General features: G+C 38.2%; 1 protein-coding gene across 1 annotated transcript; it reads left to right on the top strand.

Moving 5' to 3' along the window:
- Positions 1–2,821: 2,821 nt before the first annotated feature.
- Positions 2,822–5,575, top strand: LOC124167613. The gene is made up of 4 exons (XM_046545594.1): positions 2,822–3,752; positions 3,840–4,055; positions 5,304–5,404; positions 5,546–5,575. Exons 1-4 carry the CDS (start codon positions 3,362–3,364, stop codon positions 5,573–5,575), a joined length of 738 nt encoding a protein of 245 aa, XP_046401550.1. The 5' UTR covers positions 2,822–3,361.
- Positions 5,576–18,630: the final 13,055 nt, after the last annotated feature.

Below are 18,630 nucleotides of genomic sequence, written 5' to 3' on the forward strand. Positions count from 1 at the left end.
ACTCTTTGTACCATATTAAGTTTCCCTACGAAATATGATGCATGAAACTAACAACCTTCTCCAAAATAAGGCAAGTAACCCGTTTCTGTTAATGATTTGAATTGAGAAACAGCAGAATGGCCAGTGTGAGACCTCCTAGTGCTTCTACCATGAGATTCCGAGAAGGGGCGTGAAGAGGTAGTGTTGGGTTGGCCCCTTTCCGACTTTGGGCGGGCGATAATCGCTCCTTGAGAAGGCATTCAGACGCCAACAGCCATTCGGATCCGACACTTCGGGGAGAAACCAAACCGTCAGCCCACCCCACTTCGCAGTAGACAAGCAAAACAAGAGATTTCCCCCTTTCCATTCAATGAAGCCCACTGTCAACCCCTCCTTAGCAACCAAACCCCTTCGTCCTTCCTTTCCGTAAGCAACCAACTCCCCCAGCCTGGTCGAACCTCCTCCAATGCATCAGGTCTCTCATCCTCCTGCTACTCTTCTCCAAGTCTAAAGGCCGTTTTATGCGGTACGCGGAATGGCGCTATCTGACGTACGTGCGAAGGCGTAGTCAAAATTTCGTCGTGTAAAGCGGTGAATTGCTAGAACACATGCGAGAATGCGTGGATGCGAGACGGCAAAGTAGTCCCTGTTCTAATTTCGCTCATGCATTCGCGCAATTCCACGCCATTTTAGAAATTAATGCAGCTCTAACCTGCGCAATTCCGTGCCTCGTGTAAAACGGCCTTAAAACTCTACTCCTCATACGTCCTAGGTTTCTCTAACTCTATGACGGAGATCACTTAGCCCCGGAATCACAATTTATTCAATCCCTCGGCAGATATGAGGGAAAGGTGAGTGAAACCGTGAAAAGCCATTCTTATTTCATCGTGTTGTTAATCGATGTCATTGTGGTTTATTAAGTTAAGTAGGATATTTGGTTATTTGGTTCAAACTTCATTTGATAGTTGTATGGTATTCGAATTAATTTGTTTTTTGTATCCCATTGTTGTATTTTCCGTCTCTTTACTTTTCTCTTGGAAAAGTAGACTTTTCATTCATTCATTTTAGATCCCATGCTGCCACAGGCAATAGCCTACTTGTAGCAATAAGTAATAGCAATATTTTGCATCCCATAATTTTACGGTTGCAGATTCAGTCCATCAAACACTTGTACATTTTTAAATTAGGTAGGTACTAAAGTTATTTTATTTAATGAGCGGCATATGCCAGTACCGGTAGTGATGATTACCATTTTAAGAGGAAGCGATGTGCAATGACTCATAAACCAAACTTATCATTATTTTAGAGGTCCATTGTTTACTTATGGGCTAAAAAACTTAATGTATACCACCGTTTTTAAAGTTTTCATAAACAAAAGAAAAAATCAAAAGCTGCCGCAGGAATGGATACTGTTGATAAATAAAACTGATGTTTTGTAATAAACTTTAACTCGAATTTTATATAACTAATTGTAACTAATCATGTTAGGTGTTTAAGTGATATAACTTGTTATATTGTGAAAAGGAGTTGGTATGTATTATTTTTTGTTTAAGAAATGGCATACAGGAAATGGTCCTTATTTGTGAACACATACGCATGTTCAGAAATTTTCAGTTATTGCACAACAACAGCAGCAATAGTATGTATGTTATTTACGGAAGGCAGTCTCGGAATAGGCACTTGTACCTTTGAGGCTGCCCAGAGTTCTGAGTAATTTGTACTTGTAGTAATAAATAAAAAATTAATATACCCTTCAAGTACCGAAATCTTATACAGCGCTATACCGTCAACTTTCGCGGAGACTGTATTCTATTCAACAGTCATCAACTGTTCCGTATTCTCGCTCCCTCACCCACTTCGGACCCGTTGAGAACTAAGAGGGGCGGTGTCCCCTTAAGCGCAACAGTTCGCTCTCCTTCCCTTGCCCCCCTGAAATTCTCTCCTCGCTGCTCTGCCCCCTGTAATTGCACCCCCTCCCCCAAATCATCTCTGGCCCACCGAACCACCACTCCTAGTGGATTCCCCAACAAAACATTCCCTTGAAAACCAACACGGACGTTAAATGAAATTGATTAAATGTTCTGCATATATACCCCTAAGAACAGCAAGCACACTAAGTAGCATGACATTTTGATTTAATACTAGGTAAAAAAAACACTGAATATCGTAATATAATATATATAATGAAGAACAGACATTATTATTATTAGACTCTTTAAATAACCGTGACATAAAATAAAAATAAATAATTAGATTAATGATGTAGCAAATATTTGTAACTTTTTTTCTTAAAATATTCTACATTCGCACAAGTTTTTAAATAGCTGAGAATTTAATTCCATACAATGGTAGATCTGACGACGTACGATTCGTGGTTAATTGTTGTTGTATGTTACGGTAATTACTTTGTCTGAGGGCTCTCAATTCCTTTAGGCCCTGTGACATTAACCACGTCGAGTTCGTCTATTTATTCCTTTGCATTGGTGACCAGGTGGCAGTGACCTGCAAGTTATGGCCTCAATTACGGCCAGGAGTTGTATATTTATATGGTATTTCATGAGGCGGTGTCCAGCTCTAATAAAAGTATTGCGTGTCATTAGCCAAAACTTATACGGCAAAAACAGTCTGAACAATAACCATACTTTCGAATTCGAAATTTGAAAATTTTATGTAATGAAAATTATTCAACAAAAATTGTTTAAAGAAATGGTATATATTTCCAAAGCCATAAATATTTATAATGAAATATTAACACTAGAAGGCCGAAGGGGTCAAATTTGACCCCTCGGCGTTTTTAAATTGCTGACGATTTCTTAATTTTTTTCTGACTGAATTGAATTTTTGTGACTTTTCATCTTTTATGACAAGACGTGAACACGGTGAATTTCATAAAAAACGGTTGAACGGTTAATTTGGAAATTTAACTTTTACCTTCGAGCCCGGAGGGGTCAAATTTGACCCCCTCCCTGTGATAGAGTTTTCAACGTTCCCATTTCTTTGCATCATAGCTATTATACTATAAATGTGTTTTTGAACTGTTTGAAAATACTCTAATGAAACACGATCTCATCTCTCTATACCTTCTAAGTCGTAAAAGTCCATATTTTACTCCTTAGCCACATCAACATGCTTGTTTTGCATTTCCTCTCTGATGTTTACTTGAAATATCAGTCACCGTGGTGTTTGAATTGAAACTTGATATTCGTTGAGTGTGTTCATACTTTCAATGTGTCTATTCCTTCAATTTGAAGCTTACTCATTCACAAGTCCGCGTCGTTGATTTTGAAATCTGATAGTTTTTTACTTGGCAGGCGGAGTGTTGACTGGCGAAGTTTTTTGATGCTTAGTGAGCGTCGATTTGAAACTTTGTCTCTGCGTGGTGATGGTGATTACATTTTCTCACATCATTTGTTCTCATATTTCTACTACCTACCATTCAGTGTTTGTTTCAAAAGCCAGTCGAAGACGAGCACTGTTGGAAGGTGGACTTGTCGACAGCGAACTTCACTCGTTGTCCGTGTTCTTAGCTATGGCTCGGAAAGGATTATCCCACGAGGAGCTTCTCGCAGCCTTACAGGACATAAGTGGAAATGAATCGGGTTCTGATTGTGGTTTAGGGGAAGATAGTGATTCGAGTAGCGACGAAGAACCTTTTTTGCTGACAAACCATTCCATCCCATCTTCCGAATCGGATTCAGATGTCCCCGATACAAGGTTGGAAGACAGCAGTGCACCCCCTCAGCAAGATCTAAGGAAAAATACTATTGAGCATGGTAAGTAATTTGAAATAACATGAGAATGTGATGTACTAAAAATAGTACTGGTAGATATTTATTTCTTTCCTTGAAATTATTTTTCAGAGAAAAGGAAGCTTTTAGAAGGAAGCAGGGGCCGTGCGGTTCGAGGAAGTAGGGGCCGCCGAGGGATCGGAGCTGTTCGGAGAGCAACGAGCCTACGAGGACATCTAAAAAGTCGTGGGAGTCGTGGAGGTTATGTCATGACGACAGCTTTAGATACCACGGATTCGCAAATGTGTCTCCCAAGAGGTAAAGAATCGGAGGGAGAAAATGGCATAGGTACTATTCCATATGCCGCAGATGGTAGTGAGTGGAGAGTAGTGCCCCCAAATGAAGGTCTTCCTGGGAGGCTTGCGAGACAAAATGTGTTCGTGGATAGGGCAGGACCCACAGCGCATGCCAAGCGCTTTATAAATGAAACTTGCTCGAGCGCCTGGAGGCTGATTATAGACGAAAAAATTCTCAGGATAATAAAAAATTGTACCGAAACAGAAGCTCGAATGAAGCTTGGAGATCAAAATTGGTCTGTGACATTAGAGGAGCTAGATGCTTTTTTAGGAATTTTCTATTTGAGAGGAGTCCTCGGGGCCAAATCTCTTCCCATAAAATCATTATGGTCAGTGAAGTGGGGTGTGCCCTTATGCAAAGCCGCAATGTCTAGAGACCGTTTTCAAGAAATTTTGCGTTTTCTTAGATTTGACATAAAATCAACAAGGCCAAGTAGACTGGCTACAGACAAATTTGCGCCTATATCCGAGGTGTGGAGCAATTTCATTGAAAATAGTCAGGCATGCTACATTCCAGGGCCCTACGTAACAATAGATGAACAACTTTTCCCCACAAAAGCCCGTTGTCCATTTTTGCAATTTATGTCAAGTAAGCCGGATAAGTACGGGCAAAAATTTTGGCTAGCTGTGGATAAGGATAAAAAGTATATCATAAATGCTTTTCCCTATCTAGGAAAAGATGATTCCAGGCCAAATGATATGCGTCTCGGAGATCACGTGGTGCTACAGTTGATTTCCCCCTACTTAGGAAAAGGAAGGAATATAACTTGTGATAGTTTCTTTACTTCTCTTTACCTCGCAGAGACTCTGAGGAGTAAGAACACTAGTGTAGTTGGAACTATCAACAGATCTCGAAGGGAGATCCCTTCTGAAATCAAAACCTGTCGCATGCAGCTGCACGAAACTAGAGTTCTGAAAAAGGATAATGTCACACTCACCGTATATCAAGGCAAGAAAAATAAAAATGTTCTTATAGTAAGTACTATGCACCCAAATGTGACCGTTAATTTAGGTTCTAAACATAAACCAGAGACAGTTTTATTTTATAATGAAAACAAATACGGCGTAGATATAGTAGACCAAATGGCGAGGCTTTATTCAGTAAAGCCTGCAGCTCGACGTTGGCCTCTTCACACTTTTAGCAACATTCTGGATCTCGCTGGGATAAATGCTTGGATTCTCTTTAGAGAGGTAAACAATTGTAAGATCTCTCGCCGTAAGTTCCTTCTTACTCTCGTAGAGGAGCTAACAGCTGCTAACACCCTCGCACGTCAGGGGCCATCGCAGATCGAGGACGATGATAATCTGTGTGAAGCAAGCGCGAAGCGCAAGAAATGTCAAGTGCGTTTGAAATGTAAAAAGGATGCTAAGGGATTCCTAATTTGTAAAACTTGTAGGAAACATGTGTGCAACAAATGTATTTTTTTAGAGCGAAAGGTTGTTACATGTGTGGGCTGTCAAAGTAATTGATTCTCTTCTTAGGATGCACAGCAGCTGAATTTAGTTCCGTGATGTATGGTTCCCCTTGAATGTAATCATGGCTTATAAAAATAAAAAATTGTAAAAAAGTATGATTTTTATTGTCATTTGAAATAATACTCAGTTAACCAATATAAAATATGTTTTTCTGTACTTGTAGTCTAAAAAGCGGTTAATAGTCTTGACAAATAACTGAAAAAAAAATTAAAATGAGGACCTGCTGGCATTCATGAGAAATAGGTTCTCACAAGAATAGTTTAAAAAAGAGAAAATGTTATAATAATACATCTGATTGGAGAATAAAGTCGTTATTTACAAGTATTATGTAATCCCTAATGAATAGCATAGCATAAATCCCATGAAATAAATGGATGAGTCAGAAAAAAATAAGGGGGTCAAATTTGACCCCTCCGGCCACCAAGGTTGAGCGAAATTGCCGTCCTCCTAGTGTTAAACATATATAATTAAATAAAAATTTATCATTATTTAACACATTAAAATATGTATTAACCAATAAAAGTAAATGACCAATTAAAAAGAATTTAATATGCTTAGTCAAATAAAATTTGCAAAAGAGTTGCGTGTCAAAATTCTATTGTAGTCCTTTTTGTTAATTTACAACTGAATCTTTCTTTTTTATCATTTAATCGTAAAAAAACATTGTTGTGATACATTATAACCATTAAGTATAAAACTTATGTACGTACTCATTTTAATTTCAAAACCCTGATGATGGTTTATAAATAAACCAAAACGTCGCCATAACCTTTCATTACAGTTTTGAGACCTACTCTCCAATTTTCAAATTCAATAATAAAAACCCAAAAAATAACTAGTAGGCGAGGAGCTTTAAGTTTTAAGAATTTCGGTGAAGCAAGCATTGAACACGTATTGCAGAATGGAAGCACGCCTAGTTCCTAGTAATTTTCTCGGGAAAGGGCATCATGTATTCTATAGCGTTCAGCTTCACGTGGCTCCAGCTGAATACCCCTCTGGCTGAGCAAAACAGTGACCGTTTCTCGGCGATAGCATCGCAATACATGCGGTATTCCTACGGTATCTCATCGGTCATAATTTTCGAAGCCTTTCCCCAGGAGCACATGCTTCTTCCAACCTTTTCCGTGCTTCGCAGTCACTCGCAAGCGCCCTCTCCTCCTCTCAATTGGTTAACTGGAAGATGTGTGCAGGAATTGAGATCAGATGTGATCTGCTCATACCAATCTTCCCCCACCCTCAGTGGCACATTGTATGGAAGTCAAAGAGCTACCCCTTCTGCACGAAAAAATCTTTCGTTTCTTAATACACTCTTGCCTTACGATATTAATCCGTTCCGGAAGACTGATCGTAATTCGATTTCCATCGTATGTTGAATTTGCTTTACTTTGGAACCAGGAATCAGTTAATAAAGAATCAGTTCTTTAAAAGTGAACCAATATTAAAAATATAAAGTTCTCAAAATACGACGAATGATTCAATTCCCTCATTAATGTCCTTAGGGTATAGTATATGCTAACAACCTATGGTAGAAAGAACCTCCTCTAAGTCACTGCCTCAACTTAACCCTCATATGGATTTACAAAATTAGTTACGTCGTTGGATTCTCGGCGCCGCAGCGGCGCCGCGTCATTTTTTGCTATTATCTTTCAAAGTTAGCCTGAATTTACAAGTTTTTTGATTGATAATGGTAAATACATCTATTATCTTTATTTCTTACCGTGTTTTGCTAGATTTAAACCCTTATTGTTGAAGTAATAACAAAAAAAATTGAACGCTGCATTCTTTTCCATTTCTTGCCGTAATGCTCTTTATTTCAGTTCCCTTTGTATGTTATTTTTGAGTGAAAGTTTTAATTTCGTGAGTAATTGTTGTTTGAAATATTTTTATGATATGCAGAGCTCGGCAAACTCCGCTTTTTAATGTTTATATTGTTTATAATTTTATGTATCTAAATGCTAAAAATGATGACCAAATAAAATTCGTATATGCCCATATGACATAATTTTGCTTCAATGCGTCCACCCATATGTTATATCTTTGCAGTGTATATAGAAGGATAAGTTATTAAACGTTAATAATGGAACAGATGTAGGTTAAGTGTGAAGAGACGAGTGTAACTTTCGTGATTTTTACAAGATTCTGGCGATCAAGACAAATCTTACGAATATTCTGGGAGCTTATGTCCTGAAATTAAAAAAATCAAGTCTTATGGCTTTTGAAATATAAATAATATGGGATGATAAGCGGCGTGTCAAAGAACTCAACGCTTCTTTGGAGATGGAGCTAGAAGAGTCGGTACTCTTTTCCTACCGCGGAGCCCCATTCCCCCACTGGGGACGTGTAGCCCAAGCGAAAGGTTTCCTTAGATATGGACGGGTAAATGTTTTGCGTGGGAGTGCATAAGATTAGGTTTTACTCCTGGATTGGTGGGAAGTCCAAAAAAAATAAATTCTTAGAAGTATGTGTTATTGGTGGTAGAGGAGAATGAGCAGCTGCCTTTTTTTCGTCCAAATCTGCGTGAGAAACTGATGATAATATGCTCTGGGGTGACAAAAATACCCTCACTTTGGAAGGACTTCCCTTACATTTTCTTTCCGTTTCCTTTCTTAGCGTTTCACTGACCCAAACATTGAGACTCTCCATACTTTCCCACTAAGCTCCCTTATTCGTCATTCACCACCTTCTTACCCCCTCCCACAAAACTTGGTTGAACTTCTCACCACCCTAATGGCCCACCGAGCTGGACCTTCTTGGAATGAAGGGAGGGCCACCGCGGGGCGTTTTGACAAGGCTTTTGTTCCCTGTCCTTCATGCAGCGTTAGAAGGATGAAGAAAAAGCAGGCTTTTGTATCTAATTGCCTCCTTGCACTCCCAACCTTTTTTGCGATAAGGATTTTCTACTTCTACCTGTCCTAACGATCTGGGTATTCCCCGATCCTTGGCAGTCTACACACTACCGCCCCTTCACCTCAAAACAACCTCCTGGCATTCCTTCTCCTTTCTCCTTCTCACTCATCCCTTTACGTTAGTAACACCCCCAATGCATAAAACATCTGTACATTTCAGTACACATAGAAACGAGATATATGTTTACAAATTTTTACCTCATGGTAAATTGTCTTTTCATCTATTCATAATGAAACGATTTTTACCATGTAAAGTCTAAACTCATCGTCAGGAAAGAGAAATTATTTTCTATCACGAAATTAGTTGGGTAGTTATCTTGATTTCACCTCAATGGTAAACTGTCACGTCATCAGTAGCTATATAAACGCCAGCAATTTTGTATAGACTATCGTAGCCGCAAAGGGATTTTTTCCGAATGAAAAGTACAAGACATATAACAATAACTGTGCGATGTGTTCTTCACGGTAGTCGGTGAAACTTCTGAATCTCTTGGTAAGTTACAGTTACTCATTCAGCGAGAAATATTCACACAACGGTGAGGAAGCATTATTCTACGAATTCGGATAATGCATTGTGTTAAATTTTTCTTAGAATTGCTGCTTGGAGTAATTCTAAACAGAGTCACTCTAGTATTTACCCAAAGCTGACTATCACCACGGCAGTAACGTGGACGCGGAGCGGAGAAGGTGCCCAAGCAAAACTAAGTCGGAAGCCATGGAAAAACAACTTTGAATAGCCATGAGTTTCTATGAATAATTCTCGCAAAAAGATGAAGTTTTGTCAATGAACATTATAACGAAGCAAACGTAATGATTCTTAGCTAAAAGAGAAAGCACAATTGGTATTGTAATATTTTCCTTTTGTTAAACAATTTCACTTGGTTTATAAGTTAAAAATTAAATAATAGGATTAAAATAGATTATAGCATTTCATATGAAACATTATTGCTTTGACATTAGCGTTGAAAGTGCAGACCCTGACGTAACGATGAGGAAATTCTCGGTCCAAGCAAAACTAAGTCGGCGGCCCATGAGAAAACAACTTTGACTAGCCATAAGTTTTTATGAATAATTTTGTAAAAAGATGAAGTTTTGTCAATGAACATCATACTGAGGCAAATATTTTGATTTTTAGCTGTAATAGAAAGCAAAATAGGTATGGTAAAATTTTCCTTTTGTTTAACAATTTCATTTTGTTTATAATGTTTAAAAATATAAATAATATGATAATAAATATATTATAGCATTTCATACGAAACATAAATGATTTGACATTAACATTGGGAGTGCAGTCAATGACGTAGCGACGAGGAAATACTGAGCGCCGCAGCGGCGCCGAAAATCCAACGACGTAACTTTTTCCATTAGAGGCCAATAAAATGTAAACTATCGACACTATGCTAACAAAATTTTATACGTAGACGAAGAAGGCAGAAAAAATAGACTACTGAAAATTTCAGAATGATCCATTGGAATGGAAAATTTTTACACCACTTTTAAAACCACGAGCGCCGCTAAGGCGCAGAGAATCCATATGAGGGTTAATATCTAAAACTCACGTTAATAGAGCATGTCAACCTACAGGCCTTCCTGCACTTCGCTCTCAATGATCTATGGAATTAATCACGCAGTAACAGATGCTGATAAGCAATGGTGATGTCCCAACAATATAACCATTGTAGGACTCACATTTAATACGGAAATTTCACTTGTAATCGTTCTTAAAAGTTAAATGATAATTCAAATAATTTATGAGCCTCAGGGATAAGTACTATGTTTAACCCAGAGATTTAACTAGAAGGTTGGTTTGGATATTATAGGGTAGAGGTCGCCCCGAAGTACGCCACAGGTGAGTGAATTTCACACGTTCAGACTATAGGGGCCAGTTCCTTACCCTGGGTCACCTAGCACTTCGAGGATTTTATTTGGGTATGTACGAGGAATTCACCTGCAAATCGAACACGATGCCCCACGATCAGAAGCCGAGCGCTGTACCTTATAAGCTCTCACGCTCGGTAAGCAGTACACAATAACAAAATACGCAAAGTTGTAGTCAAAAATCTTGTACATGAACTTCTTGGTTGAACCTATCACTCTGGATTAGCTTCAACTGCTTTAATTTTTACCACCATGTTTGCATGTAGAACGCATAAAATTGAGGCCGAATTACGCGAACTAAATCACCTTGACCGGGATACTATTTAAGACGAATGATTTTTTTTAATGAATGTTCATGCAATTGTTCATTGCACGTGACTCTGTATAGTTTATCACCGTGGTTAGTCCCGGTGAACTTAAATTTTGCCTTGAAGACATTTTATACTGGACAGTAATTGCACATTATGACGTGTGTGCGAAGACACAGTCAAAAGTTGTGTAAAACGCAGAATTGGTTGAACGCATGCCAGAACGCATTGGCGTGATACGGCAAAATAGCCCCTGTTCTAATTATGTCGTTCATGCAAAAAATTGTACGCTATGGCTAGAAATTAATGCAGTACTTGCCTGCGCAATTACGTGTCCCCTGTGAAACGGCTTTTAGGGATGATATAAGTTCTTAGAGACAAACTACGGCGATATGAACCTATTATGTGTCAATGCACTACAGAATCCTGAGGAGATCACATTGACTAACGGGCCTCCCTCTTCTTAGCTCCCAGTGATCAACAGAATAAAGCACCTCCGGCTTTGGATAGAGATTGAGCTGGGGTACTCCTCGTGATAGGATCCGCTGCTTATTCTCCTCGCTGGATATCTGGCCACCTCGTTAGTGAATCACAAAAAATTGGGACGGTATAGCAGTGCCCGTCGGCGCAGGGAGGCGGTCTGTGGATTCCTGAAGGAGGATACAGGCAATCTTTGCCGTCTCCTTAGCAACGGATCCAAAGAGTCTGCGTTCGTAAGGAGGGAGGTAGGTGGTTTTATCATGCATGTATTCTGCCAAACTTGATCTCACATTCTTCGCTGATTTTAGTTGCGGCTTATGAATTCAAAAACAGTCCTTCAAGAATGAAGGATACGAGAAATGAAGGGTAAATATGCATCAAATCTTTGTACAAGTTCCATCTACGAGGCATTCAAAACGCTCAATTTTCACCGATGAAAAATGTAAAAAATTATTTTACATATGCATAAGAAACCTACTTGATTTGAACTTGGTAATAACAAACGCAAACCAGTGCAAAAGCAGTTAAGAATTTATTTTGTTGATTAAATTGGAAACTCGATTATGTTTTGACTGCATTATTTAGGTTTCATTTGGCATTCCAAAGCGTTTGATTAATGAAGGAATGTATTTGAGAAATAAATGTATGTAACCTATTTTTGAAAACATGTGTTCACTTATGGAACAGAAGAAAAAAGCACAAAATAAAAATTCTCTTACATGCAAATACATTTTAGACCACGTCTTCAAACAAAGTTTGCGGTAGTGAAATAATTTTACTAAGAAAACACACCAATATCCGACAAAAGGCAAGATACCATTTATAGAGAGAATAGATATTTGAATTGAAACAGAGAATGGTTTATTAAATTTTGCTTGCAGTAGCATTCACTAAAGGAAGATTCATGATGTATCTGATAGAAATATTTGATAATTAAATCAAATTTCCGATGTAAACGGACTCAATTAAAAAGAATAAGCTCTTATAAAATTTTTTTTTAAAAAACCAGCCTTTATATTTAGATTACAGGGGATGAGCAACGTTTATATATGACACAAAGCAAAAAAACTCAGTGACCCCGAAAAACCAAAAGTGACGTATTAAAATGGTCACTATATTTATTAAATTTTCAGTGAATGGTAAGCCCCCTATGTTTCAAAATGCCACCCCTATGCTTTTAAATGCCTACCCCTATGTTAAAAATGCCACCCCCCTATGTTAAAAATGCCACCCCGTACGTTTTATGTAACGGTAAAACAATATTCAAACATTTACAAAACCTTACAATTGTTATTAATAAATATATGAAGATCATAATTAGCTAAAACATGTTTTGGGGGGCTATAGGTTGACTGGGGGGTGGTTAAAGGGGGGTTGGAGAGAAAAAGTTATATTTTCATGTATTGTCATCGGAAATGAAGAAGTGTGCAAAATTTCAGCGTTTTTGCTTCACAGGAAGTGAGTCAAATTTCAGTTACAAGATTTGTACCAGACAAACAGACAAACAAACAGACAGGTTGGTGAGTTGATATAAAGGCTGGAAAAAATTAAGCAACAATTCATGCCTCGTAAAAGTGTGGAGGAAATGTCTGCATTGATCAGTGAGCCAACCACGACTCCGAAGGCCTGTCGGGGGACTTGACGAGCGTCATGGTCACAACATTACGGGTATACATGAATTATGAGACGTGATTACACGCTATAAGGAATACTGGGATACAATGAGAGTTTCCCACCAAAAAATGACCGCAAATCGCAAAGTCGTGACCGGAATGTCACGAATGAAGGCCGTTAAACTCATACGAATTTTCAGTTCTTTTTTGCAAAATATTCTGCGCCGTTTTGACAGAAAAAATAGAGTTAAAACATTTACTGCAATTTAAAAAACATAAATCAATGAACAATTCAATATCACCTAATTATATTAAACGTGAAAATGCGCGGTTAATTTTGTGCAATCGATCGGAAATGTTTAAGGTATGTTTTTGACTACAACGGTAAATGCATCCAAATTTCTAAGTTGAATAGTTAAAAAAATGTTAAAGTACAGGCCTTAAATTGAAAAACGTAGGTTGCTAACGTTGGTCTCAATTCACCTTTGTACTATCAATTAACTTGCCGTTACCGTAATTAGTCAAATAAAACAACCATTCCTTAAACTCAAGTTGAATTTCTTTTGTTTATATTCATGCTTACCCTAATTCTTATTATTATTGTTATTTTTATTGATACACATGTAAATAAATGGTCAACTAAATTTAGAATTGTGCTAAATCACAGTGCTATCCTAATGTTATGGTTTCTTTAAAATATGTTTCTTTGACATAATTGTCATAGCGTATTATCACCTTAAATTATTGTAATTACTATGCTATATCTAAGTGCGATTATTTATTTTTTGCTGAAAATATTGTTTTTTTTTCATGCTATTGGCGATCTGCACTGGTTGCATTTTTCTGTAATTATATTTATTTACTTTTTACTTCCATTTATCTACCAAGTTGGAAATGTAGAAAGCTGTACTTTTATTTCCTCATGGGCCCCAGTGCCTACGAAAATAAACGACATTATTATTATTATTAAAAATTTTACGAGATAAAAAAATATTTTTGCAATTTACTAATTAAAGTTTTCTACCGATTTAAGTAGTTATTCATGGAGTATTTAAGAAGTATTCTTGCAGTATTCCATCCCTTCAAGAACTTCCCCCTTTGATTCATAATAAGACCTACTACCGCTCATTCTATCAAAAAAATCCTCTTATATTACCTTATATTACTCGTTTAACTAACACTCTACCTTCTAACACTCTTTTCTCCCTCCCTGTCAATGCTCGCGCCGTCCATATCTTCTGTCTCTTTCGTGTCTTATCCAGAGGCTGATCTCCTCACCCACCATTACCAGCACTTCGTTGTTCCTCCTCCTCTCCGTCCACTTTACTATCTTCTTCTCTAAACCCATTTTTTTCAATAACGAACTCAAATAAAAACCTTATGATTCTCTCAAATCGGTCAACGTTCGAGAATCTCAGGATATCTGAGTCTAGGATTTTCGTGGATGCAACATGATTCATATGCATTTTCTTAACAGCTGCTCACTGAAAACCAGAAATTAGCGACCGAGTTTAATGAACGTGATTCCCATGGCAAGGCCTCCATGCCATCATTATCTTCCCAGTTCTCAGGGAAAATTTAAATTTCAATCTCGTTCGCGAATTTTTAACTTCTTGAACATCCAGCGGTCATTTTCGTGCCCTAAATAATTCATATTAGTTATGCGCAGATTTGGAATTTCTACTGCCGTCTACAGCACGCGGCTTCTCCCCAACATTCCCTTCTTTAGGAAACGCGAGAGGTGGTCGTATTAAGTTGATGATTTATTCGAGAAGGTATAATTAAGGCACCACCTCTTCCTACCGGCGTAGAGCGAAATTCATGGCGATAAACAAAAAAATCACGAAAATGTATAAACGCGTCCGAAAAAAATATACCGTTGGCCTCGAAAGCGTAGTAGCGCTTAAAATCTTCACATTCGCGTGTTTCATAGACGGATCTCCATTTTTACTCTTAGCTTACTTCACTTTATACCGACTTATTCTTGAATTACGTTACCTGACGCACATACTTAAGGAATTTTCGCTACGACGCGACGGAGCGATTCAAAGCGGACCGGCATCATTAAAATTTTCCGAAAATATGGTTAGCTAAATTGATTCATCCAGAAGAATTCAGTTGAGGAAATCTTCTCGGGTGTTCTACTGAGTTCCTTTTTGGGTTGCCGTTACGATGGTAGTGGTAGCTATCGAAACGTCGGCCTACAAGAAACTCAGCCGGTGGAAAACCCGAAAAGATAATAACTTTAATCTTTTATTAATTTTTAGATGAAATATACACTCTTGGTCCAAGCAAATTCTTTCACTAGAAGAAATTTAATTTAATTTAAATGCAATTAGAAAATATTATGGCATGGAAAATCCAAAAAATTAACAACGGTGACAATAATACAATTAAAATACAAAACTTTCAGATGCTCATGAAAATGACATTCAATTTCTACTTTTCTCGATATCAGCATTCTTAGAGGAGGGTTTCTTTTGGACTGTTACATTCACCAAAACCCGTTGGATCCATTTAAAAAGAACAGATGTTAAAGAGGAGCGTCTTCAGTTGTCTCGTTAGGCTATTTCCTTATCGTCGTCATCTGGATGATATAGATAAGGCGTCATTTACTCGCTTCCAGTGACTCCGCTACCCTCAGACACGCCATGTTTTTTATTAGGGCTGGACACCGCCCCCTGACCATATAATGGACAACTCCTGGACATAATCGAGGCCCAAACTTGAAAGTCACTGCCAACTGCTCACTAGCTCGCAGGAATTCCAGTTCGAAGTGGTAAATTTCACAGGGCATAAACGAATTGAGAGACTTCGGACACTATATTGACTTTCAATACTAAATTAAGAAGCATTGGAAAATTACTTATCACATGTTCGTGTGAAGTGGTAAGGTAAGTGGGAGCGAAGAGAAGCCTCGTAAAAACCTTAAGAAGAAGACGGAACAATGTAATCAGTCAAATACCGAGGCACGATGATCTGATGAAGACAATAATCAAGCAATAATAGGGCCACAAGAATGGAATAGGAAGAACTCGAACAAAGTATACGCAACAATTGAAGAAGGATTTGAAAGGGAAGAAGTACGTACGTGTGAAAAAGTTATCTGATAGGAGAATTGAGTGGAAAGCTGTGTTAAACCAATCTCAGGATTTTTGGCGAGTGACGATGATGATGATAAGTTTTAAGGAAGATTTAATCTGTCTCCTTTTACCTTCATACAATTAGCGATTCAATCCTAATGTTGGTATGGAAGGTGTTGGTAGATTGGTTCGATGGTATTAGGCTCAACTATGTGGGAGTTAATATTCGAAAATGAAAAGGAGACTTCGTTGACTTCAACTGATTTATTTTTTCCGTAGGCCATGTTTCGGACCATAGAATCATTATCAAGTACCTCTATGGTACTCAATGAAGCCTCCTTTTCATTTCCGGTGTTGGTAGAATTCATCCCTTACTTTGCAGCAGAAGTGAAAACTATAAACCACTAATATAACAAAAGGATCCTTAAGTTGGCCTATGGATGTGTTGTCAAACGCCGCGCATTTTAATGGGTTTACAAAAGTCGCCACTCGCGTCGCTGACGGACAAACTCATCCGAGTTTCACGTGGAAATAAGATATAATCAGGGGTGTTAACCAAAATTTATATACGTGATGATGTAATATTTAAAATTCATAACTTTTCAATGCTATTACTCCCAATTACAAACATTATAATGCAAAATATTGAAAAATAAGTGGATCGCAATGAACTCATTACCGCACCGTGGACATTTTTTAAAACAAATTTAAATGAGACCGAAGTGGTAACAGAAATCAGCCTTTTCTGGGATGAAATTGGACCTCCTATATGTAGCCCCCTTGCTATGGATATTCAGGGTACATCATCCATTTCCTTACCTTATGCCACATCTCGATTCCGTCACTTTTTGGAAGGGTGCAAAAGTATCACCCGGGATTAGAAATCGCAAACCGTCGATTTGTAGCCTAAAACTCTACTCACCAGGCTACCATGCTTCCCATTCTATATTATTGATTCGATAACAAAAGAAGAGGAAATATATGGAAAACAGATAGGGTGAGACCAATATGTCTATAAAAACTTAATATTACATCCAAGTTATCACACAAAAAACGACAAAAGAATGAGTGAAATAGGAGGGCCAACGAACATCTCAAACAACTGCAATCTTATTTCCTCCTTCTTCCTTTACGTCCATATGCCTGCAATTCGAATCGCATCACTCAAAATACGACTTTTCCTAGCCTTTTTTTTCTTATTAAGATGACGAACATTGAACCAACTATTTCTATTTCACTAACGTTTATTTAACTAGAACAACTATTTTCCTGGTACACTTACTTAAGATGACGAACTTTACATCAACTATTTATATTTCACTAACGTTTAATTAACTGGAACAACTATTTTCCTGGTGCACTAACCGCTGGATGAGTCCTTTTTCCAGCAGCTGCAGCTGCTACTTATTTTGTTACGCTGATCCTTACGTCCACTCTAACTTTTTTCAACCACTTCTATCATCATTCTCACGTTCTTTGTTCTTTGATCGCGATGCATCATGAAACGAAATACCATCTTTTTATTTTGACTTTGTTTCTTGGTGGTGATATTTGTGTTTTTCCTTCGTTACATAGCGTTCCTTTGGTCCCCGTATTCGGTCACTGCCTACTCCTATCTGCGCTCTGTTTAACAATTACCCTGAAGAATGCGCATCACACTAGAGTAAAAGGAAATATTTCAACGGCGCGAAGCAATTTGGCAGCCGACCTATCAGCGCAGAGAACGCGTTCCCGCGCGTTAAAGCCATTCGCCGAAACCGGCGTGGCGCACTTCCGGTTCCCGCTTGTGTTGTGTCGGGAAGGACCGCCTAGTGCGCGAAACTGGAACTAATGAATATAAATTAGACGCGAGGAATTTGACGTCTTAATCTATTCGGCTGGCCGGAAAAAGCGCGTGGGTGAGTGTCCATTCTATCTCGAGCCGGGCAACGGCTATCATTACGCACTTCCTTCGCATTTGCTTCCCTCCCATGCCGTTTCGTTTCTACATCCAAACCTTCTGCCATTTGAGGGTGCTATGAAATACGTGTGAGAGTGGGAAAGAAAGGAGCAGAGACATAAGAAAGGAGGAGGAAATGACTCATTCTGGAAAGTTCCTTCCGATTGAGAGCAAGAATAGTTCCAAGTAAGGGTAATGCATTAGTTTTGCATCTGCGTGGCTGTTGTCGGGTGCATGAACGTACCCAGCGAGGGGCAGAAGGGGGCAGTTGCCTTGGAACTTCCCCCCCCCCTATAGAAGCAAAAATCGCAAGAGCCTAAAGGAAAATCAGGAAACGAAAGTTTTCAACCAATTTTTTTAACCCTCAAAAAAGTAATATTAGTATATGAGATGTGAGTAAAATAGTTTCTTCAACCAAATAGTTTAAAAAAATAATAAAGCGCTGTTATTGTTTTCTTAAAATGTTGGTTTCATTCACTCTTTCCATGCTGCATGGCTTTGTTTTCATCAAAATAAAATTAATATCGTATTCTCGTAAATACATTGTAGACCATGATATCTCAGACAACTGTAACAACTCAGACAAGTGCATTGAATAATAGTTGCACTTAAACTGTTTAATTGCCATAGTTTGATGATAATATGACTGAAAAATATCTGGACTGCTACAAATTAAACTTCTGGCATTACAATTACATATGTTGGACGAGTGCATCGCTTCTAAAATTCCATAACTGCTTCGGAAAATTCAAACGAGGAGAGGTATAAAGTTAACTCCCAGAAAAAAATGCACAGCTGCCCTCCATAATCAGAATCGATGACGTATCCATTGCATATTATCGTGCGAGCGTTCAAATTTCCAGTCGATTATCGACGGCGAAATA

The sequence above is a fragment of the Ischnura elegans genome, chromosome 11 (assembly GCF_921293095.1).
Source record: "Ischnura elegans chromosome 11, ioIscEleg1.1, whole genome shotgun sequence".
Classification (NCBI taxonomy): domain Eukaryota; kingdom Metazoa; phylum Arthropoda; class Insecta; order Odonata; family Coenagrionidae; genus Ischnura; species Ischnura elegans.

What these genes read in the sequence shown, in the direction of transcription:
- LOC124167613 (XM_046545594.1), top strand. Translation starts at nt 3,362, where the DNA reads ATGGTGATTACATTTTCTCACATCATTTGTTCTCATATTTCTACTACC. An exon ending in GAAAAATACTATTGAGCATG is followed by an intron (nt 3,753 to 3,839) that starts GTAAGTAATTTG and finishes ATTATTTTTCAG; the next exon opens with AGAAAAGGAAGCTTTTAGAA. An exon ending in GGAGGGAGAAAATGGCATAG is followed by an intron (nt 4,056 to 5,303) that starts GTACTATTCCAT and finishes TTACTCTCGTAG; the next exon opens with AGGAGCTAACAGCTGCTAAC.